The sequence below is a fragment of the Marmota marmota genome, unplaced genomic scaffold (genome assembly GCF_001458135.2).
Source record: "Marmota marmota marmota unplaced genomic scaffold, marMar, whole genome shotgun sequence".
Classification (NCBI taxonomy): Eukaryota; Metazoa; Chordata; class Mammalia; order Rodentia; family Sciuridae; genus Marmota; species Marmota marmota.
The window spans coordinates 19159865-19182755 of record NW_025999998.1 but is presented as its reverse complement, the minus strand read 5'-3'; the positions used below and the strand labels follow the sequence as shown (position 1 = coordinate 19182755).

Below are 22891 nucleotides of genomic sequence, written 5' to 3'. Positions count from 1 at the left end.
ATGAAAAAGATAGTGAAAGGGTGAGACTCCAGCTGGAGGAGGAATAGTAAAATGAGCCAGTTCACACAGCTATGAGGTGTATGAGTAAGTAAGTAAGCTAAATGTAACAAAGAGAAACCAAGTGGACTTCAGCAGATGAGTTGCTTTGCAAGCAGATGATCTAGGATACAGTGGGAACAGGTGCTTACTCATACTTACTATGAGGTGTAGAAAGCTATTTAGTCTTTAATCAAGAGCCTTAAAATTCACAAAATGCTTTGATAGGCTGTTATATAGGAAATTTCAACTATGAAAATCTTTATACACAAAGTTGTAAATTATAGTGCTACTCAAGATAATACCCTCCCGAAGTATTTTACAGTATATAATTACACTTACTATAACTTTACAAAGCAATTAGAATATTTATGAGTTGAAAAGCAGAAAAATGCTTTGAATATAATATAATGTTGAGAATAAAATATAAGATGAAAATTTTATGTACAGAGTTCAGAGCCCTTTAAAGTCACTAATATAGTAGCTGCAGGCCCCATGTGACTATTTAAGTATTTGCTTTCATTAGTTGAAATTTTAAAATATTTTTTAATTGTGGTAGTCACATTTTAAGTGTTCACCACATATAGCTGTTGGTTTCTGAATTGACAACATAGGTACATAAATGACTACACATCATCCCAGCACAGACATAAAATAGCACCTAAACTGTACACAGTCCAAAGATTGGAAGAAAATAAAATTTAACCAAAAGAGGGGGGGGGGGAAGTATATGGACAATTCAACCATGGGAGATTTTTCTTCCTCTTACTCCAATTTAAAATTTTTCTTGCATGACCACATATGAATTGTATAATGAAAAAAAGCATTTAACTTTATTTTAAGTAGTTTTTAATGTAAACATGAATATAACTTGGGTAAAGACAATTAAAATGTATTCTTCACAATTTAGCTGGTTTTTTTTTTGTTTTATTTTGTTTTGTTTGTGTTGGTTTTTGCTGCTGCTGCTGCTGCTAACATTCAGTTTCATTCAGAATTTCCAAAACTTGAATTCTTAGGTATGGTGTTCCATTGAGTTGATGATGTTCACTTTTAAGTTTGCACACAATTATTTACACATTCTGTTTCTCAAATTGAGTTAGTACTGACTGTAGTGTATTTAATTTTAAATTACCTTTCTGTCATTTCCTCTGTTTACTATTCTTCATAATTCCAAATGAGTAGTCTACCAATGAAGCATTTGTGTCCTCCTGACTTGTTCCTTGGAGGCCATTATTAAATGTTTATTATGTCTTGAGGTGATGCTCAAGAAAATGAAGACTCACTGGTATCTGTAGGAATAATCTGTATTTTTCTCCTGTGGTCTGTTTTAAGTTCATATGAGTCTGGTTCTGGCTAAATGTAACAAAGAGAAACCAAGTAGACTTCAGCAGATGGGCTGCTTTGCAAGCAGGTGATCTAGGATACAGTGGGAACAGGTGCTTACTCAGCCGATTTGGGCCTTTGGACTCCACTTAGTGCTCATCGCCCATTGAGGTCTAAACTTAAAGTCTACCCATTCAGGTGGCCACATTGCAAGGCCACATCCTTCAGTCACTTGTTGTTTGCTTAAGTCTTATTTTATGAATCTTACTTATTTGAATGGGACCCATAACATGATAGGCTAGAATGCTGAGTAGGTTATTGTCCTGATTAAATTCTAATGCAAATCTATCTTAATTATGCAAGGTGTCTTTCTATTCCTATAAATAGGTGCCAGAGAAAACAAATTATGGCCATCAGTTTAGGCAAGTTTGAAATATGGAAGGCACTGCTTTTTATGAGATTCAGGCAAGAAATGACCCCACCAGCAGCAGCAGCTAAGGGAAATTACCTGGCCCTCGGTATTTAGTGGAATCAGAGATGTTACAATGAAAGTGACAGCTTCTGCGATTTAAGTTCCCAGCTTGGCAGTGTGATTTTTAAAAGGCTATGGGAGCTGGGAATGGTGGCTCACACCTGTAATCCCAGCTCACACCTGGAGGCTGAAGCAGGAGGATCAAAAGTTCAAAGCTAGCCTCAGCAACTTAGGGAGACCCTAAGCAACTTAATGAGAAACTGTCTCAAAATAAAAAACAAAAAGGGCTGGGCATGTGGCTTGGTGGTTAATATCCCTGGATTCAATTCCCAGTACCAAAAAAAAAAAAAAAAAAAAAAGGGCAAGGGGAGAGTTGCTTTGGTCATGAGACATCACATTGGAGAGAAAGAGGTGGTAGTCTGTCTTGATCCATGATCAGAACTGCCCCAAGATGATGGCACAGAATAATGGGGAGTGGATGGGGCAAAAAAGGACAGGAAGGAAAGTGCATGGATTGAAAAGTTGATGTCATGTATATGTTGATATCATCTATCCCAGCTCAATAAGTAAAGAGTGTTGAGAGAAAGAGAAAGAATTAAGGATAGATTTTGGGTCACTGATATGTAAGCATATTAGCACTCAGGAGAATTGCTAAGTAGAAAGATTGATTTGCTGTGAAGTATACTTTAAAAGGAAGATGTTAGTTGGTCACTTGACTGAACTAGAATACCAGAAAATATTAAAAGAAGTGCCCTCTCAATTCCAGGACAGGGTATCCACATTAGAGGGTCACACATGTCTTGTTTCCTGTCACTCCTGTACTCTCTTCACTCTCGTGAGTTTCTCCTTGATCCTTCCCTCCAATCTCTCTTTCCGTGTGTCAAATGAGCTCCCTGGCTCACTTTTCTCCTATGATACACTCTGGCTTTCACCAATTCATTTTATAAGGGACATCATCGGTGACCTCATCTCTGCCTTGAAACCTTAGACCCAGAGGTGTTAGGCAAATAAGTTCTATTTCTTTGCTTCTCTAAACATCCTGTACAAGTAGAATACATGAATCATATGCAGAAACTATAACATTAAAACCTTCCGGAGCTGCCTTCAAGTATGCCAAATGTGATCTCAAATAATTGCTTGCAGTGATTTGCAAAGACTAAGAAAATTATCAAGGAAATGATATGTGTCCAGCTGAGTTTGATGTCCTTATCCTATCTATTCCTGTTTTCTGATTTGTTTAGCTGAAGTGGGACAGCTTTCTTAGCTTTCTAAGAAAGCTGTCTTTAATTATTTCTCATTCCAACTGCCTTTAATTATTTCTCATTCCAGTTGTACCACTTATCTATTATGTCTGTTTTCTTGGTTTTCTCTGGAGTTGAAAATTTTGAGCACTTTTAGAGATTAGGAAGGTATTCCCCATTGACATGTGGAAAATCTTAGGAAGAAGCATTCTCCATGCGAGTGAAATTAGTAGAGAGCCAGGTGACTTTCCAGTTTCTTATCAATCAAGGGTGTTTGGACTTGATGGGTAGATAATGTGCAATTCCAGAGAATGGTAAGATTTCACCGACTGTACTGTTTACCCAGTGACTTGAGGTAAGCAAGTGGCCTCACCAAGAGGTTTTTAACTAGCAATTTTGCCATTAGTGATTGTGGCTACCATAAAAAAGTTACTATGTACCCAGATCATAAGTGAGGTGCTTTGGCATGCTTTGTCTCATTCTTTCCTCTCAAACCCTAGGAGATACCAGGAGACTTGAGGCTCAGAGATGCTCAGCCACTTGCCCAAGTTCACAGTCTTTGAGACAGAGCCATGTGTCAAATGAGCTCCCTGGCTCACAGCCCTAGCCCTTTACCACTGGGCCCTGCTGCAACATCAGCATCTTCTCTGCCAGATTATCTCCAGCACATTTTCAGACAACAGATTCCTATGAACTCCTGGACTTTTTCCCTCTGCCTTCCTTACCTCCTTTTCCCTCTCCACCCCCATCTCCAACAGGAGTTTGGCACAGAGTATGTTTTGAACTGTCCCTACTATTGACATCAGGATGCATAACAGTGTGATCCTGCTGAAGGTACAAAGTCAAACATGACAAACTAATTATAATAAATAATCCAGGGAGGAAAGAAATATGCAAAATACTGGGCTTGCAAATTTTTTTCTTTAAGCCTTAGAGTAATTTGTCTTTTGAGTTGTTGCATTATCTTCCTAGTAGACATATGTAAATGAAATAAATACCTGACAGAATATTTATTTTTCCTCATTAGGGATTTGAACTTTTTAAATTACAGAATGTTTGACAAACTACACATGATAATTTTGATACAAAAATAACATCATATCCAGATCTCTCTCAATAGAAAGTATGGTCCTGGCCTTCTTTTAATGGAAAGCTTGAGAAACACAGTCACAGAATTGTGAACATAGACATTGTGAACACAGAATCACAGCCATCTAAGTACTTCTGGCATCAGTGAGTCTGTGGGTCACCTAGGCCCTGGGTGTCTCTTTAATACCACAGCATCTCTACACCCTGGAAGTCTTCCTCTCCATTTCTCTGGAGTGCATCATGCATCCATTGAGAGCTACAGACAACTAATAGATGACTATTAGCCCTCAGTGATGAGATTTGACAATCTGCATGTTGATTTCTTCAGTGTCTAGTTTTGCTTTTAAGGGCTATTACATTCTAGATCTTATGGGGAATGTAATTCACTGTGATTCATCAAAGAGATGCAGGCAGATAGGTGACTTGTATCAGGTAAAAGAAGTAAGGGTCTCAGTCTAAATTTGCTCTTTATTTTAAAAAAATGGGTGAGCTTTGTGAGAAGAGCATGTGCTTATTGGCAAGCTAATGAAGAACTGCAAAATTAGTGAAATGGATGCTAAGATCTCTAGTATAATTCTTTTGACAGAGGGAAGTACCATCTTGACAGAAAGAGGGCTAGAGAAAGCTTATGAGCAAAATTGAGCTCTCGATGGCAGCCGAGCTACAAAATACATAGTCATGAAATACCCCATTAGGCCCTTTGGCAGTTTTTTATACAGAAGTTTGGACCAGACCATAGACTGAGAAGAGCTAGGTTCTAGTTGGGGTCTTGAGCTCTGTCTACTGGATCTGGCCTTTTCTGTGATCAGAGGTTCATTTGCACCTGAGCCAAAGGGAAGGCAAATCATTGCATCTCGGCATGCCAGACTTGGTAGTCCAGCATGGCTTTCTGATACACTCTCCTGCATCCCAGCATTGAAAACATACAGGCATTGCAGGCTTAACAGGTTATTTTAGGAGCCACAGAGGCTGGGCACATTGTTTTTCATGAAACTTAGCATGTTTATGCCATGCTTGCCCCCACCATATGATACAAATAAGGAAAAAATATTGCCCATTCTCAACACAATTTTTCTTATTTAATGCACAAGTTCCAGAGATCAGAAGCCCTGGCACACTGTTCATTCAGAATTTCACAGATCCCTTCAAAGGACCTTGGATTTAAATTTTCCTATGCTTTGCTTTTGTCCAATCTTGCCTACATGACCTCAGTCTCCTCTGTCACTGCTCAAGAGAGCCCTGATAAGACCAACCATGTAGACTGGAATGACATATTGGCATGTCTATCTTCTTTGCCTATATAAGTCAGGGACTGTGCCCAGCATGCAACAAGCACTCCACAAAATGGTGGGCAAACCAGACATAGCAAAACAGGCACTGGGTGGAAGAAGATGCGAACCCCAGAGTCTCAAAAAGGACTGCTTGGGGAAGTCCATTTGACCTAGGCCTTGATAGATGAGGAGTAGGAATAGCATTGTAGGCCCAGGTTAGGGAAATGCAATCTTGCTTAAATGATGATATTGACATTGGATCTCTTCATCTGGAAAGGAAAACTTGGTATAGGGGCTCAGATTAAAGGTGTACACAGGGAATCAGGCCATGGCAAGCTGTGAATACCAGGCTGAAATTTGGAGTTTTACACTGTAGGCAGTGTTAGACAATCATATTTTTGCCAGAGATTGCATTAAATAGTAGTTTTTGTAGATTTGAACACTTGAGAATTGATTTATTAAAAACTAGAGGTGTAAGAACCCTCATTTATGGCTTGATCAGGGCTTTCTGATCAGACTATTCAAGGGAGGATTTTCATGGGTCACCATGCTCTCTACAATTACATACAGGGAGCAGGGAACCTGGCTGTCCTCCCACAGCTAGGAATGGTATAAATGCTTCTTCCTGGTTTAGTGCTTGCCACTTGCTGATTCCAACCCATGGGACAAGTGCCTTGCTTCTCAGTGTGGGCTGGGTAAGTCTGACATTTCCATGGCCACATATACTTGAGGCAGATGACTTAATAGAGACCAGTCAGACCCCTGTGGTGTGTCACACGTGACTTACAGAGACCAGGCAGGACCTTCTTTGTTAGGCCCCCCATCTTTTCTGTCCCTGCTATAGTTCTCTCGCCTATGCTGAAATCACCCTTCATTGGGCTCAGGAGAAGTGATGGGTCTGGTGACAGCAGTTGGAAGCCTCCTTGTGCCCAGGTCTAGGCCAGGCCATTCTTTTAACAGGGAGCCCCCTATTTTGAATAGTAAAACCTTTGTTGGTATCCTCCCATATACTCTTGTACATTTCCCAGCTATTAAATCCCTAAGAAAAGAGAGTATGAGATTAGTACCACCCCTCAGACTGCCATGTCTTCAAAATGAACAAAAAACTCCCTGTTTTTTATCATTGGACACACATGTGTCTCATACATTGCTCCTTTGTTTTTCTCTTCAAAACCTCATGGCCTGGCAAATTACTAAAGAACAAGTGCCACAAAGTCCCCTAGGACATGCCGTTCCCTCTAGATTTGAGTTTTTACTGAGCAGAGGAGATTCTGCTACACACTCTGCATATTCCACTACCTTGTGAGGCATTGTGCAAATCCATTTAGGATTTAGTCCAAGACTTTGATACAAAGCATATTGGTTTGTAAATATTCTGGGGGTTAGCATAAGGAATTTTCATTACAGAATGAAAAACACATCACATAGCATGAAGAAAGAATTGTAGTTCTTGCACAAAAAGAATGAAGCCAGCATGATTAGAATTGTATTTCGGGACTCAGATACTTGCTAATGTATCAACTAGGACTGCTTATTAGGAGAATGGGGTAGAGCATCACCTTCCTCTTTGTTATCAAGGCTCAGCAAGCTTTTTATACCTTCTACCTCAGGTGGAAGGTGACTATTGTGGCAGCATCTGCCTTACCCAGGAGCCTTTTAGAAGTGCCCTGTGCTGTCAGGCACAGTAGCACACACCTATAATCCTAGTGTCATGGGAGGCCAAGGCAGGAGGATCACAAGTTCCAGGCTCTTGCTGAGCAACCTAGCAAGAACCTGAGACCCTATCTCAAATTAAATATTTTAAAAAAAGGACTAGGGGTGTAGCTCGGTGGCAAAGCACCCCCTGGCTTCAATCCCAAGTACCAAAAAAGAAGAAAAATGCTATAAGAATCCTTGTTTTAACAAGATCCCCTGGTGACTCAGAATGATATTTAGAGAAGCTGGTCTTCAGCATCATGCCTCACAAAGACCAGTGGCCATCAGCATCACCTGGAGGGCTGATTGAAGGCTGCTTGGTGCTGACACTGCCAACAGTTGTCCCCTTTTGCTTTCTAGCTTTCTTCTAGTATGCTAAAGCCCCAGTCTACCTGGCACATGATGAACAGGGAAATATCCTGGAGTAACTTCCAAGTACATGCCTGGCTAAAGCTTTAGCAGATGGGGAACAGGCTCTGCCTCCAGAGTGGCCTTGGGCACAGCAGACTAGACACAGTACTGGGCTCAGGAGAGATTCTCCTAGCCACTGTCCCATAAGCTAGTACAAGGCCACCTTCCAACTGACATCACTGGAGACTATTAATCAGAGACTTAGAGGTACCTTCTTCTGTATTGATGCAGTCAGAACCCCTGCCCCTGCCAGGGGCCCAATTACTTACCCTGGAGGGATTCCAACAAAAGGGATAGGGAGGGCCCTTCCCTTGGGAGCTCACAACCTGCTTCTGGAGGCTCAGTATATTGATGAGTCTTTCTTTGGGGACTCACTGTAGATGTCAGGGTGTGCACATCACTCTTTAGACCAAGATTCTTCAAAGCCTGCAGTACAGCTTTCTAGAATTTCTTTAGCCATAAGAAGAAAGGAGCCAGGCATGGCAGTGCACACCTGTAATCCCAGCAACTCAGGAGGCTGAGACAGGATTGAGAGTTCAAAGCGAGCCTCAGCAATACTGAGGTGCTAAGCAACTCAGTGAGACCCTGTCTCTAAATAAAATAAAAAATAGAGCTGGGGACATGGCTCAGTGATTGAGTGCCTACTGAGTTAATCCCTGGTACCACCCCCACCAAAAAAAAGGAATGTAACTCTCCTCTCAGCAATGTTAATATCTAATTTTCTTCAGATGATTCTTCTTAATTAGTTCAATTATTAGGGGCTTTATTCTTCTTCATTATCAAAATATTCAGCCTATAAAATCTGAAGCTAAGAGGTATCATTTGTCAGATAATATAATTTCCATGGCTTAAAATTTTATCACTAGGACTGGGGTTGTGGCTCAGTGTTATAGTGCTTGCCTGACATGTGTGAAGCACAACACCACATATAGATAGATAGATAGATAGATAGATAGATAGATAGATAGATAGATAGAATAAAGGTCAATTGACAAACTAAAAATATACGTATAAAAAATTTTAATCACTAATTGTAGAGAGTAAAAACATGTTTAAAGGCTATTCATGGACTGGGGTTGTAGCTCAATGGTAGAGCGCCTGCCTAGCATGTGTGAGGCATTGGGTTTAATCCTCAGCACCACATAAAAATAAATAAAGATATTGTGTCAAAAATCACATTGTATCATTTTTTTAAAAAGACTATGCATGTCACTTATGTAAAATACAAATATATGCAGCAAGATAAGTCCTGCCCCTTGAGCCATGAATTAACCTTTCACTACTTGTTTCATCGGTATTTAATTATCTAAGCAATCACAGGCACAAAGTCAAAAGGTTGAAGAAATTGATGATGATCAACTTTACTAATTTTTGTAAGGCACTGCTTTGGAAAAGTGGGCCGTTTCATCTTGATTTGAATTGGCGTGCTTTATAGGAAAAACTAACAAGACATATTCAATATCTGGAAAATTGCACATAGTGAGTGAATTCCCCCAGAGATTTCCTGGAAAGGCAGTCAGAAGGTTATGCAAAAGAGTGTATTATTGGTCCTTGTAGCCCTGCACTATGAAAGTTAAGGTGCATCCTCCAGTAGAAGGGAAAAATCTGAGCAGAAAATAACAATAGCTTGAGCCCTCAGTCTTAATGGTCTTCCCTTATACAAGTTGGAAGGGAGATGTATCCAACATTTCATGTAACAAAAAATAGATGAATACAACTCAAACTAGCTTAAAACAGAAAAGATACTGATATTACTAGAAAATCCAGGTCTACATGACCTATTAGAACCAGATGAGTGGGACCAGCTTAGAAAAAACTGATCTTTCAGTTTCAATGTGGCTTCTGAGACTATGTCGTTTCTCTTCCATATTTTCCATAAAGGCAAAGTTCTTCTACAGTTCCCAGCAAAAGCCCTAGTTGACTGGCCCAGTGGAAGGGGAGCTCCTCCTGCCATAGACCTGGGTCAGAGCCCAGGCCTGAACCAGCCCATGTGGCAGGGAACTCAGTATTCTGGCTTAAACCACAGAGCTACCCTTTAGCAGCAGATGTGGGCACTATTCTAGACAGGCTTTTCCATTGCTGGGAAAGCTCAGTCATCACATGTGGAACTAAGGAAGGCAATTGGAAAGTGCATTCTTAACAGAGTGTCCAGGAGGAGGTATGTCCACACATCTTGGCTCTTAAATCCTCAGAAAGGGGAATTCCCCAAACCTATTCCCAGAGGGTGGAAATGATGTAGAGGTGAGTGTGTCTGAGAGGAAGAGTGATAAGCAGATTAGGAAGAATATTAGACTCTCTGGCTTTTGGCTAATGGTCCCCTAAGAGTGATGAGTGTCTTCATTTCTGCAGAACAGACTGACTAATTTCCTTGAGTATCCATTTAAGGTTTCTATTATCAATGTAAACTTGAAAGTATAACCTGAGATAAGAACACTTTCTCACAAATGTTACTATGTGTTTCTCCACGTTGTGTATGAAAATTATAGCGTATCATAGGAAAAAGTGTTGTGCATCAATAAACAGGAAATATATGATATTAAAATTTTTCCCCACGTGTTACTTATCAAGGGAGATGTAGGTATATATTTATGTGTATGCATGTGTATGTGTGTGTGTATATACACACACACACACATACACATATAATTCTAGTAGGAAAAATTTAGAAATCCAGATGTGCTTTGGGCAAAGAAGTAACTTTATTTTGAATGTTTTAAATAAATCACGAGGCTTCAAGTAAATATAGTTTAGGAAATGCAAAATCAAGCCTTATATCTAGTTCTTAATTCAGATCTTAAGTATTTGGTCATGAATGAAATTTGGTGAAAATTTATGACCGAGTATCAGAATATAACATGATTATCTAGACTTTAAATTTCTCTTTCAGCCTTAAAATTTTTCACCAGACATTGTTACTTTTATTCTCCTCTGCTTGTCAGTCTTAAAGTTGGCATAATGAAAACAGCCAATGTTTGTCACAATTAATTGCGTGTAAGTCCTGATAAGTTCATCTCATGATTATAAAAATGGGATGCATTCAGAAGATGGGTTGGACATATGAAATAACACAAACTCACAGACTGAGTCATCACGTAATTCACTCCTTGTTTTTTCTGTTTGTTTGTTTGTTTGTTTTCCAGAACCGAATGGAAGAAAGCAAAGCACTCTTTAGAACAATTATCACATATCCCTGGTTCCAGAACTCCTCAGTTATTCTGTTCTTAAACAAGAAAGATCTTCTAGAGGAGAAAATTATGTATTCCCACCTAGTTGACTACTTCCCAGAATATGATGGTAAGTCCGCCCTGTTCAGGCAGCCCATAGCTGAGCATGGGTTGTGTATGCCAGCACCCATGCAAGAGTTAGCACATTGTGAGCACCTTTGCTGCAGAGCGTGGGCATTGGGATTGTTGAAGTACTAGTTATTGATTGCTCTTTCTTATAATGACACAGCACAAAACACTGTGTTCCCTAATGCTAAAAAAGTTACAGAAAAAAAGAAAACAAGTTCTCATATGTTTTAAAATAACAAGATCAGAGAAAGGAACAATTCAATAGTTTTGACCAGTTGTCTCTCAGCCATTATAGTTTTCTTTTTCTCTCCTTTCATTTTTTTTTACAACCCACTTCTGCCTTTGTCTAGAGCAAGAACACAGTTTTATGATCAAGAGCCAATCTCTGAATCTACCCAAGTTCAAGTCTCAATTCTGACACTTCTTATTTATAGAACTGTAATCAAAGTCACCTGATTTTGCTGAGTCTTTGGGCCAAACTTGTGGGATTGTTTTATAGACTGTAATAGATATTATATATATGACATTTAGCATGATGCCTTACACAATGAATATTCCAGAAACATTTGTTCTGGTGGGACTTGGGACTTCATGGCCTAGTGAAGTTCCACCATCTGTAGTGATATTAGCTGCCCTTTAAGCTCTAGATGCAGCTCTTAGAATCTGTAGCACCCAGTTCAGTACTCATATGACTTTGCATTATTTACCTCATTCTTAGAAGTAGATTTTTGCCTTCCCTAACTAGACTATGAATTCTGAACAACTCACACTCACTCTGAGAAACACTTGTTAATTGATTGATCAAGTAATCCATGTCCAGCCACTCTAAACCAAATGAGTCATAGTCACTGTTTTGTAAATGCTTGAATCTGGATCAGAAGGGGCAAACTTTGGTCTGCCATCTGTTTTTATGAAGTTTTATTGAGACACACCCACCCCTATTCCCATGACTCCTTTCACATTGCAGCTACAGAAGTGGGTAATTGTGACAGAGATCAAATGGTCTGCAAAAGCCTAAAATATTCAGTCTCAGCCCTTTACAGAGTGTTTGCCAAGCCCTGGTCCAGACAGTCATTAAGAGCATGTACTTCAAATGTCTCAGAGTTCCATCTCTGCCACTCTCTGGAAGCGTTGCTTTAAGTTACATTATCACCGGAAGGTATACAGGATGGGCATCAGTTCAACAGTGGTTTTGTACTTTTGAAAGCTCCCTGGAAAATAATTCTTGTAAATCTGAGAATAATTGGGCTGGGGTTGTGACCCAGTTGTAAGGCGCTTGCCTGGCATGTTGAGGCACTGGGTTCAATTCTTAGCACCGCATTTAAAGAAATAAAACAAAGGTCCATCGACAACCAAGAAAAATTAAAAAAAAACAACTTGAGAATAACTTCAGCTTCATAGCTTTCTGTGAAGATCCAAACATACCAGGGATAGAGATTTAGTCATCTTTTCATCCCACATGCATTTTGGAAGAGAAATATGATGTTTAATGTTTAATGAGATGTTCAATAAAAGAATCTAAAGGTTTGTAAATTAGAAATATGCGTATTTGCAGATGTTACCAACTGTTAGAGATCGCGCTCTTTTTTGTTAGCAGTATGTTTACATCCCTTCCTTTGTGCTTTGCTATTCTTTTAAAGACAAATACTTTCTCAGTCTGAACAGCATTTTTCTCTTCTACTCCTTTTCACTTGCCACTCTCCTGGAAGCAAGTCCTGATGCCTGAGACTGTATCCCTTGGCATTAAATACGAGATTTACCTGAATAACATGGGCATGAAGCTCAGGTGTAGACCTAAAACACATGTGCTTTCCTCACACACCAGAAGGAGAGCCTTCTTTATTTTTCCCCCAGAATTTGATGAGAATCACTGCACACATAGTGACTGCTCCACACAGTACCACACATAGTAGCCTGGCCTGGACTGGCTTGTTTTCCTGATGTGCTTGCATAAGGGACAGATAGCACTGCCCATCCACTGAACTTAAATCCCCAACTCAAGCTGCTAAGCAGTGACAGGCAGAGCCACACTATGTGGTGGTTAATTGTTCTGCAAGAGGACATTTTTCTGTGATGGATGTTTGCAGAACTGTTCATTTCTCTCTGCCACATCTTTTAATCCCTTTAATCTCCTTTGTCCACTAATCCCCAGATTCCCCATCATTGTGAGCATTTTCCTTCTCATATGTGCCCATTGTGAATGTTTTAAAATCTGAAGATATTTCCCCCTGTATACACATAATCCTCATCAGAAATGTGGCCATAGAAAAAGAAGATGCTGACTCTGTTAAATCTCAAAGCAAACCAGCTGTTATTTCATGAGCCTCAAAGCCCCTGTTAGACAAGTGAAAGACTGAAAAAAATCTAGGCCCACTCTGCAGGGATGTTTTCATAATGAGCATGTTTATAGTATTATAAATTTCACACTTCCACATTTCTGCACTTCTAGGTCTTAATCATAATGAATGCCATTTCTTTATTTCCCTTAAGGATGGTAAATTACAATTTCCACATGGACTTGAATTGCAAAATTGTTCATATAGACTAGAATTTTGTTCCTGCTATAATGGCTAGAATGCTTTCTTTGTAGTTTATGTTTATTCAAATAACATAAGTTATACTTAAAAACATAACACACTCCAGTGCACTTCAGCAAACTTGAATCTAGTTCCAGTATTCTTTAGGGTAAATAAAAAAGAAAAAATATATAGTCCCTTCTTTCCCAAATAGGATAAGTAAAATGTGATGTAGGTCAGCCACAAGTCACAGTGTTTTTATGAAAATGACAAACTTCCCCTGCTCCAACAATCTATGAACATTTTCCTTCTAATATGTGCTCATATGAATGTTTTGAAATATGAAAATTTCAAACATTATATATATTTAAATTTTTTAAGTATTTTTTAGTACTGCTCTGGAACTAGTAAGTTAACTTATACAGTACATTGAAAAGATAGAACATTAAATATTTATATATACATAAACATTTAAACTGTATGTGGGTATTATATATAAAATGTCATTTTTAATTAGGGCTCTGTGTATGTGTATGTGTGTGTGTGCACGCGCGCGCGCGCGCGCTGCGAATTAAACCCAAGACCTTGTTATGCATGCTAGACAAGCATTGTGCCACTAAGTTTATCCCTAGTCCTAGTTTGGGGCACCTTTTTATTTCTCTCTGCCACATCTGAAAGGTGTGATGCCAACCTTTCAGTTACTTACAGATATTTAAATTCCTGGTCCCTAAGTCAAAAACTCAGCCATTAATTTTGTTAATTGTACAAATGAGAAAAAAGTTTTCACAGTTTACTCAATAGTACTGAGCCCCAGCATATAACAAGGTTGATTTGAAGGTTTTGAAGCTGGCTATCTGAAACTTAGGATGCATTTTTTAGAAATGGTGGTCAGGCCCTCAGTAGAGTTCTCAAAGAGTTTTCTTATTCCAACCAGTAGATAACAAGACTATTTATAGAAAAAAACCAAGTGGTGAATCCTAGGAGGGTCTTTCCCAACAGGAAAGAAGAGATCATGCCTTCTTGCTGATATAGAACTAACTTGCATCACTAGAGAGAAACACAAGATATTTAGTGGCACAAAGATGGATTTAAGATATGCTCAACCCTTGAAAGGTAGTTGTGTATTGATGTTGCTATTAATTTAAAACAATAAGTTTGAAAGTAATATATTTATCAGAATTTTTAAATAAGCTTTTAAAAACTTTATTAATATAATTCACATAGAATATAATTCACCCATTCAAAGTATATAGTTAATAGCTTTTGGTATATTATGAATTTTTTAATTCTGATGTAATTTGCATAGTAATGTAATTTTTGTTGGTTTTTTCTTTTTTTAAGGAATGAACTCCAAGCAATGAATTTTCCTCTTAGAACTGCTTTCAATGTGTCCCGTAGATTCCGATATGTTGTGTCTGTGTTTTCATTTATCTCTAAGAATTTTTTAATTTCCTCCTTGATGTCTTCTATAACCCATTGATCATTCAGTAACCTATTGTTCATTCTCCAAGTGATGCATGATTTTTAGTAATGTAATTTTTTAATTACAATACTATGCAAACATTCCATGGTACCACTTGATTTCAAGGCATCAATTACATTTACAATGCTATGCAAACATCACTGGTATTCCCCAAATGTTTTCTCTATCCTAGTTAATCAATAATATTCCATTACCTCTTGATGAATGTGTGGTAATCCCTATTTTACTTTCTGTCTCTCTGAATTCAAGATACCTCTTATAAGAATAGTATTTGTTCTTTTATGGTTTATTTTACTTAGTAAAATATTTTTAAGTTCATGTATCTTATAGCTTCTGTCAGAACTGCATTCCTTTTTATGGCTGAATAATATTTCATTGTATGGATGTACCCTTTTTGGCTTAACCATTCATCAGCTGATGGATACTTGGAGTATTTCCCCCTGTTGAGTATTTAGTGGCAGTTGTGACTAATACTGCCATAACATTAATCTGTAAGAGCCTCTTCTCTCAGCTCCTTTGGATATATACCTACAAGTAGAATTTCTAGATCATAAGGGAATTTTATCCTCAGCTTTTTAAGAACCACCGAACTATTTTCAACAGTGGCTACACCATTGTACATGCACACCACTAGTGCTCAAATGTACAAACTTCTCTTTACCAATAGTTAGTTTTCACCTTTTAAAAATTATAGCCATTCTAGTAGATGGGAAAGGGATCTTGTGATTTCCCGAGATGAATGACAGTTGAGCATTTTTTCATGTATTTATTGATCATTTACATACCCTCTTTTGAAGAAATGTCTATTCAAGTCTTTTGCCCATTTTTTCATCAGGTTGCCTTTCTGTTGAAATGTAACAGTTCTTTATGTTTTCTGGGTGCTAAATTCTTATCATAGATATGATTTGCATATATTTTCTCCTATTTTCTAGGTTGTCTTTTCCTTAATAATGTCCTTTGATACACAAATGCTTTTAATTTTGATGAAGTCCAGTTTTAATCTATTTTTTGTTGCCTCTGTTTTGGTATCATATTTCAGTCCATTGCACAATTATTTATGTAAGTTTCTATCTTGCTAATATAACACAATTCTTATTCAAAGTATCTACAACAATGCTTGGTCCACAAGAGAGGCCAGAAAAATGTAATAAAGTTCAAACCAATTTTTTACTCGTTACACATGATGAACTGAATGCTGTGTAAGTGTAGTGTGCTCGGAAACCCCAGAAGTCTATATGAGTGTGACTGCAGAGTACTGTTGAAGATGGACCTGACCATAAGAAGCAGGTGTTCTTTCCTGAGATTTAAATCTGAAGAATGTCAGATAATCCATGGTACTGGGTCTTTAGGGGACAGAGTGAGGAGAGAGTCGGAGGCAGCTTTATTGTATGTGCACCTATGTATAGTTGATTCAGTGGAACAGAAGTAAGCAATCACTGTCCTGAAGAGCCTGTGGTTCCCTATCAACTAGAGAATCAGAGAGAAAAATAAACTTAGCTTGGACTTCAAGTCATCCTCTGTCCGCATCTGTCCACATTTTATGGTGGGAAGGAAGGTGGATGCATAGACAGACAGGCAAGTGACATAACAGTAGATTGCACACAGTAGTGGTCGGGAACATGATTATAACAGATCACATCTGCAGTGTGGATTAGTCCTCATTGGCAATTACACAATAAATATTTATTGAATGAATTAATGGATCAGCTAACAAACTATCCCTCTCCTCCCTTGACCAACAGGACCCCAGAGAGATGCACAAGCAGCTCGAGAATTCATCCTGAAGATGTTCGTGGACCTGAACCCAGACAGTGACAAAATTATCTACTCCCACTTCACGTGTGCCACAGACACCGAGAACATCCGCTTTGTCTTTGCCGCCGTCAAGGACACCATCCTCCAGTTGAACCTGAAGGAGTACAATCTGGTCTAATCGTGCCTCCCAGAAACCTGCCCTTCCCTTCCCTGGTGGGCTATTGAAGATATACAAGAGGGACTGTATTTCTGTGGAAAACAATTTGCATAATACTAATTTATTGCCGTCCTGGACTCTGTGTGAGTGTGTCCACAGAGTTTATAGTAAATATTATGATTTTATTTAAACTCTTCAGAGGAAAAACAGAGGATGCTGAAGTACAGTCCCAGCACATTTCCTCTCTATCTTTTTTTTAGGCAAAACCTTGTGACTCAATGTATTTTAAATTCTCAGTCATGCACTCACAAAGAGTCGTTTCTCTATTTCTCTCTCTTACTCTCTTTCTTTTCTATTGAGCAAAACAAAGCTGATTTCCCTTTTTCCTAATCCATACATCCCTCCTGATTTTTTTTTCCCCCAGGTTACAATGGCCTTTATCCTAGTTCTATTCTTGGTCAAGTTTTTCTTTCGAATGATGGTCAGGACAATGTCATTCGATTTAAGCCATCCTACATCAGCTTAACCTAACACTTTGTAGTTTTTGCTGAAGGATTATATGTATTACTACTATGGTTTTCAATGTATTGCTCTGGATACACATCTAGTGTTTCTTTTTTGATATATAGTCTCGTCTTACTGGACTAGGACAATGGATGCCCATCAAACAGTTAAGCGTCATTTCTTTGAATTTTGACCTTCAGGCATAGTTCATGATTGCTCAGAGAAATGCACAGAAGTTGGAGGCATGGGCAAAGACACATAGAAGGAGTCCTTTCTTTTGAAATCCATGTGCCATTGTCCTTTCTCCCTTCCTTGCTGAATGCCCTGCCCCTGACTCCCCCGCCTCCACCCTTTCTTTAAATCACAGATGCCAAAAAACATGCCAACAGACACTACATTGCCCCAATGGCTGCTACCCAGAGCCTTTTCATAGGTTATTTTTTGTTTTTGTTTCTTGGTTCCAACTTTTTTTAATTTTTTCTTTTGCGATTGGGCCACAATTTTTCAGTGATTTTTTTTTATTATGGGTGTGTGTTGCCAAAACTGGCTTTTTGTAAAGCAAAACAAATTAAGACCTTACAAAATAAAAGCCAGTGTCTTAAAGAGAGTAAGACTGTGAAGCTGAAGATGACTGGCTGAGAAAGAACCTACCAGTTGCCAAATAATCGGTAACTGTAAATCTGATGCTCATGGTCCATTCTTTTCTTTGCCCTTCAGATCACGTGGTTTAGTGTCCAGTCCCACGTTGAGTGCCCCAGATCAGCACTGTAGAAAAGTCTCCTGTGTGGTTTATCATGAAATCTGCTCATGTCTTGTTTATTGGAAGCCAGTTTTACTCGCTCTTATGTCCTTTAAGTTCAAGTAAGTCTGCCAAGAATGTTGGTTGATAGTATTATCCTGACACCTTTAATTTGCAAAAAAAAAAAAAAGTGACTGCTGGTTTATCTCCTTCAGGATCTTCTTGAACTGGTGACTGATTGAGTTGAACTTAAGGAAGTTTTGTGGACTTAAAAGTAACCTCTCAGTGTTCCATTGAACATGTATCTCTGTAACTGAACCTCCTAGGAGAGATGTTTGGAATTCTACATGTGCAATTTTTCAACACATGCAAAAAATACAGCACATGTATCATGAACTTCTGACAAGCAGCCTAAGTTGAGATGTGATTTAAGAAAGAAATCATGATTGTTTTAAAGCTGCTGAGAAGTTAGCATGAGGCCATGACTCTAGTCTCAGTACTATTGGGCACTAGTCTAAACATTCATATAAATCACTTTTTTGAATAACAAAGGGGAGGGAGAAAATTAACAGCTTTTGAGTACCAAAGTTACTGAATAGTAATGAAATGTTCTTATTCTTAATTCTCCCAGCCTCAAACAACACAGGTTACTTTTTTTTTTCTTTACTCAGAAAGCACCTGTAATTTAATTAACAGACTGCCTGTAGGTATAGTGCAATTACGAATGCTCTAATCATTGTACATACATCTCTCTTGATATTGCAGCATCCATACTGGCTTTGTAATCATTAATTTTTTTGGCAGATTGAATGTGCTGTATTGATATGTATCTATGTAATTGTATTGTATGTCTTATAGCTAATTCACATTTTGAATAATGTTATTTTATTTACTTTTTTAAGAGAGGAGAATGTAAATTTGTCAGTTTATTTCTGACTAGGGATATTTTTTTCCATTTAGAAAACAAGAAAAAAACAAAAACCTTACTATCGTACAGAGCGGTACTAGCATCGTGCTGTATAAAATCATTTGCACATTCCTGAGTAGAGGTATACTGATTCTAAGACCCAAAGGTAATTTCATAGCAAAATACATAAAATCAGTCGGAGCTTTTATACAAACATGGAAACCAACTTTGTAGAACTTTTGCCATTTGATCTAGGATTGGAATATGAGCTTTTATACAATTCATATTCTTATTTGGCAAATGCACAGTTTAGTATTACCTCTCTGATGGCCTTTATTAGAGAAAGGCAGTTTTAGAAGCTATTGTGATCCACTAAGGAAACGTTTTAACAGCTAGAGACCACTGCTTGCCTGAAAGGGCGATCTTAAATTTGGTGCAGCAAAAAATAAAACAAAAAAATACAAAAATAAAAACAAAAAAAATGTAAACAGCAACATTTGATGGCCTACAGTGTGTATAGAGAAAACCTCATCACAAGATCATAAGTGTTACAGTTTTAGGGAATCAAGATATTCTATTTAATAGAGCTCTAGTAGATGTAGTTGATTAAACCTGATCTCAAAGCTCGAAGAAGCTGAGCAAAACAGGGAAAGATTGTTATATTTGTCTTTATGAAGTTGGGATGGAATTTGCTATGCAGAATTGAGGTTTGTGGCTTTGCTGCTTATCTTGGGGTGCATGACAGGATCCCTTCTTTTGAGAAGGGAAATAATTGATCACCCTAGCTGCAGTGAGGCATAGAAACCTAATTGTATCCACACTAGTCAATCGAAGCTACAGGATTTTTTGTTGATATTGTTTCTTTGGGGTTTTATTGAAGGGGCGAGGGGCGGGAAGGGATTCTTTTCAGTTTTGTATAAAAACAAAGTTTACTCATGCTTTCTATTCTATTGTGATTGCTCTAAGCGTGTGCCACTGGACTCCTGTTGTTGATGCTCTAGGTAATGGAGGCTTGTGGCGAGTTTTATGGTGACTTGGGCATGTCTTATTCAAAAACAAAACACAAAACACAGAAACCTTTCTTCAGCATACCAAGGCAAGCAGCCATTTCATGACTCACGTAACACATTGCAGTGTACCAGTTTACAGATAATTTTTCCTTTTTTAAAATTTTTTTATTTTTGTTTCTGCTTGATGCAGCAGTTCCAACCTACAGAGAATTCCTTATTTGTAAATTGGAGGTTTTTACTATGCCTTACAGAGCTTAAATTCAGAAGTTTGTGCCTCGAATCTGAAACAAAGGGAAATAACACACTTATTTAAAAGTCAGTAAATCCCCTAGAAGTTATCGGGGGTTTTTTCTTTCTTAACATTTCCATGTAAAGAGCTCTGTTGAATGTCATGAATAGATGGCGGAGGAAAGAAAAATCTTAGGAACCTGCACTTGTTATTCACTAGCAGATGACATCTACAGAAGGTATTTGAAGAACACCAGAAACTTTCTTTTTCTTTTTCCTTTTTTTTGTCTTTTTTTAAATGAGATCAACTACCAGGCCTGATATTTTAAAAAGGTAATTCAGCTAAAGGGCAATTTACTTTTTTGTACTTCAGACTATCTTGATTGTCAAGGTGTACGAACTGTAATTTTAAAATTTATACTGCCACATGATTGTAAATTTTAGTTGTATTAAGTTAGGAATTGGTGGAAAGCTATTTATGCTGGATTTGGGTCAAAGTGACTTATCTGCAAAAAAATAAAAATAAAAAATAATAATGGGAAGAAAGGGCTGCATAATAAGATACTGCAAGACTCAAATATTGGTTGGAAATTCCCCTCAGATTACCCTCAATTTCCCTTTGTTTTCACTTTCTCAAGAAGAACGAATGAAATGAAATATAGCAGAATGTTAACCCATATAAAAATAAAGCGTACCCAAATATTGTAATGCATATTGCTGCTCTTCTTAAAAATCAATGAGGGTCTTAAACCACTTAATTGGCAATTAATAACATCTCAAATTCATGAAAATAAGGTGTGCTTGGTATACATTCATATTTTCTTCCAAAGAGATATCTTTGGTTAGAAACACACACAAAATCAAAACTAAGAATATCATATGTTTAACTATCTCTACATATTTCCAGCATATGTAGCGTTAATAGATCTGTCCTGGTACCTGTGTCTTGGGGATTTCGTTTTAGTTCCATCAAGTTAGGAAAAGAAATGGCTTAGTTGTATATGATTAGCTAGATATTTTTGGAGCCAGACACCTGCTGTTTAGTAGTTAACTTAGTACAGTCTAAACTTGTCATTTGTTTTCCTCACAGAGTAACCATTTCCTGCTCTCTTCCCTACTACCACTGCCCTTTCAATAACACTCTTGCCTCTAGAATCATATGTTCCAAGTATGCATACACACCTAGCACATAGTAGGTGCTCAAATATTAATTTCCTCCTTACCTTTCTTACCTACCATGTAGCCTCCATTTCCCCATATGATTCCAACCCAAGCTCTTGGGTAAAATTGGATTTTACTTGGATAAAGAATTCTGACTTTGGTAGAAGTTTTTGGTAGACAGAAAATAATAACAGGGAGGAAGGTATTATTCTTCAGTAGAATATTTTTAGGTTTAGGAAAGAAAGATGGAAAATTACTGTGTAACTTTGTTCAGGTGACTTGGATTGAAACACATGTTTTTTGTGGATTTATTTTCCTCAAAGAACTCTCTAAATGCAACTTCTTGCTGGATTCCTCACCCATCACGTTGGAACCCCTGACTAGACCATGTATTTAGGGAGTTTTGTCAGAAAACATTTTTAACTTACAGTATTTAAAAGAATCATATTTACTGTTCTTAAAATGTCATTCAATGCATGTATTGTCTATTGTTTGGGGATGGGAACTAGTTTTGCAAAAACACCTAATGTTGTATAATAATGCCCCAATGATCTTGCTGGTTAAAAATACAGTATTTTTGGCCATAATTTTGTACTACAGTATTCTTCATTCTTGAGTTTTGCTTCCCTTGAAGTTGCCTAAGTGCCTCTCAGAACATTTTTATTTTAAGGAGTTTGGAATACATCTTTGCTTCCTTAAGATGCTTTATGGTGTACATGCATTTTCCAAAGTAGGCAGGTTTCATGGTTGCTATCCCCCAACCTCTGTGCACGCACACATACAGCCTTTACCCATCCGTGTTCAATCAGAAATGTTACTCTCTTGTAGTGGAGAGAAAATAAAATATAAATAAATATTTATATATATTTTATATATATATATATATATATATATATATAGAGAGAGAGAGAGAGAGAGAGAGAGAGAGAGAGAGAGAATTTATCAACTTTGCTCTTTTAGGAAAACTTGCCATGATTCAGATTATAATCAACTGCTTAAAAATGTAAGTAATTGTTTAGTATAGACTTACAAAGAGCCACCTGTTTGCAACTTGAGGTAGCCTTTTGATTAATTTAAAAAACAAAAATGCTGCCAGCAGTTCCCTTGGTTTTCTAGAGGTAGATGCTTAGCTTTAGAGTTTTCCTCATTTGAATGCTGGTGTTGGATGCCATGTGGGAACAAGACCCAACAGAGGTATCCTTTATGTCTTTGACTTCCATAAACACACATCTAGGAGTCTGAGGTCTGTCAAAACCCAGCTTCTTTTCCTCTAGGAATTGTATGAACTAGAGGGTATAGTGGCAAGTGTGTTTCTAGAAAATAGGTACTTATGTGGGGACTTAAACCCACAGCAAAAGCAAAGCCTCTCCTGCTACTTGTGTTGAAGGCTTTCCAAGCACCAACCCAGCCCTTGCTTATGAAATGGGTTTTTGTCAAGTCCTCTTCCGTGCAAATGCTTTAGAGAGGAGTACCACTTTTTGTTTAAAAGCCTTTCTTGCATGTTTCAGAAACTATTTCTGATAGATGGTGTCCCAGGCTGTCTTACTGTTAAATGGTGTGACTGAGGACTGTCATTTAGGACAGTCATGGAGTGATTAGT

At 37.9% G+C, this 22891-nt stretch overlaps 1 protein-coding gene across 1 annotated transcript in view; it reads left to right on the top strand.

Moving 5' to 3' along the window:
* The window catches only part of LOC107148216 (guanine nucleotide-binding protein G(q) subunit alpha), a 229699-nt gene extending 207821 nt beyond the window's left edge, over positions 1-21878 (top strand). Inside the window, exons 6-7 of the mRNA XM_048806945.1 lie at positions 10679-10832; positions 16573-21878. Coding sequence (XP_048662902.1) covers positions 10679-10832; positions 16573-16763 — 345 coding nt within the window. The 3' untranslated portion in view covers positions 16764-21878. The remainder of the gene's footprint in view (positions 1-10678; positions 10833-16572) is intronic.
* Positions 21879-22891: the final 1013 nt, after the last annotated feature.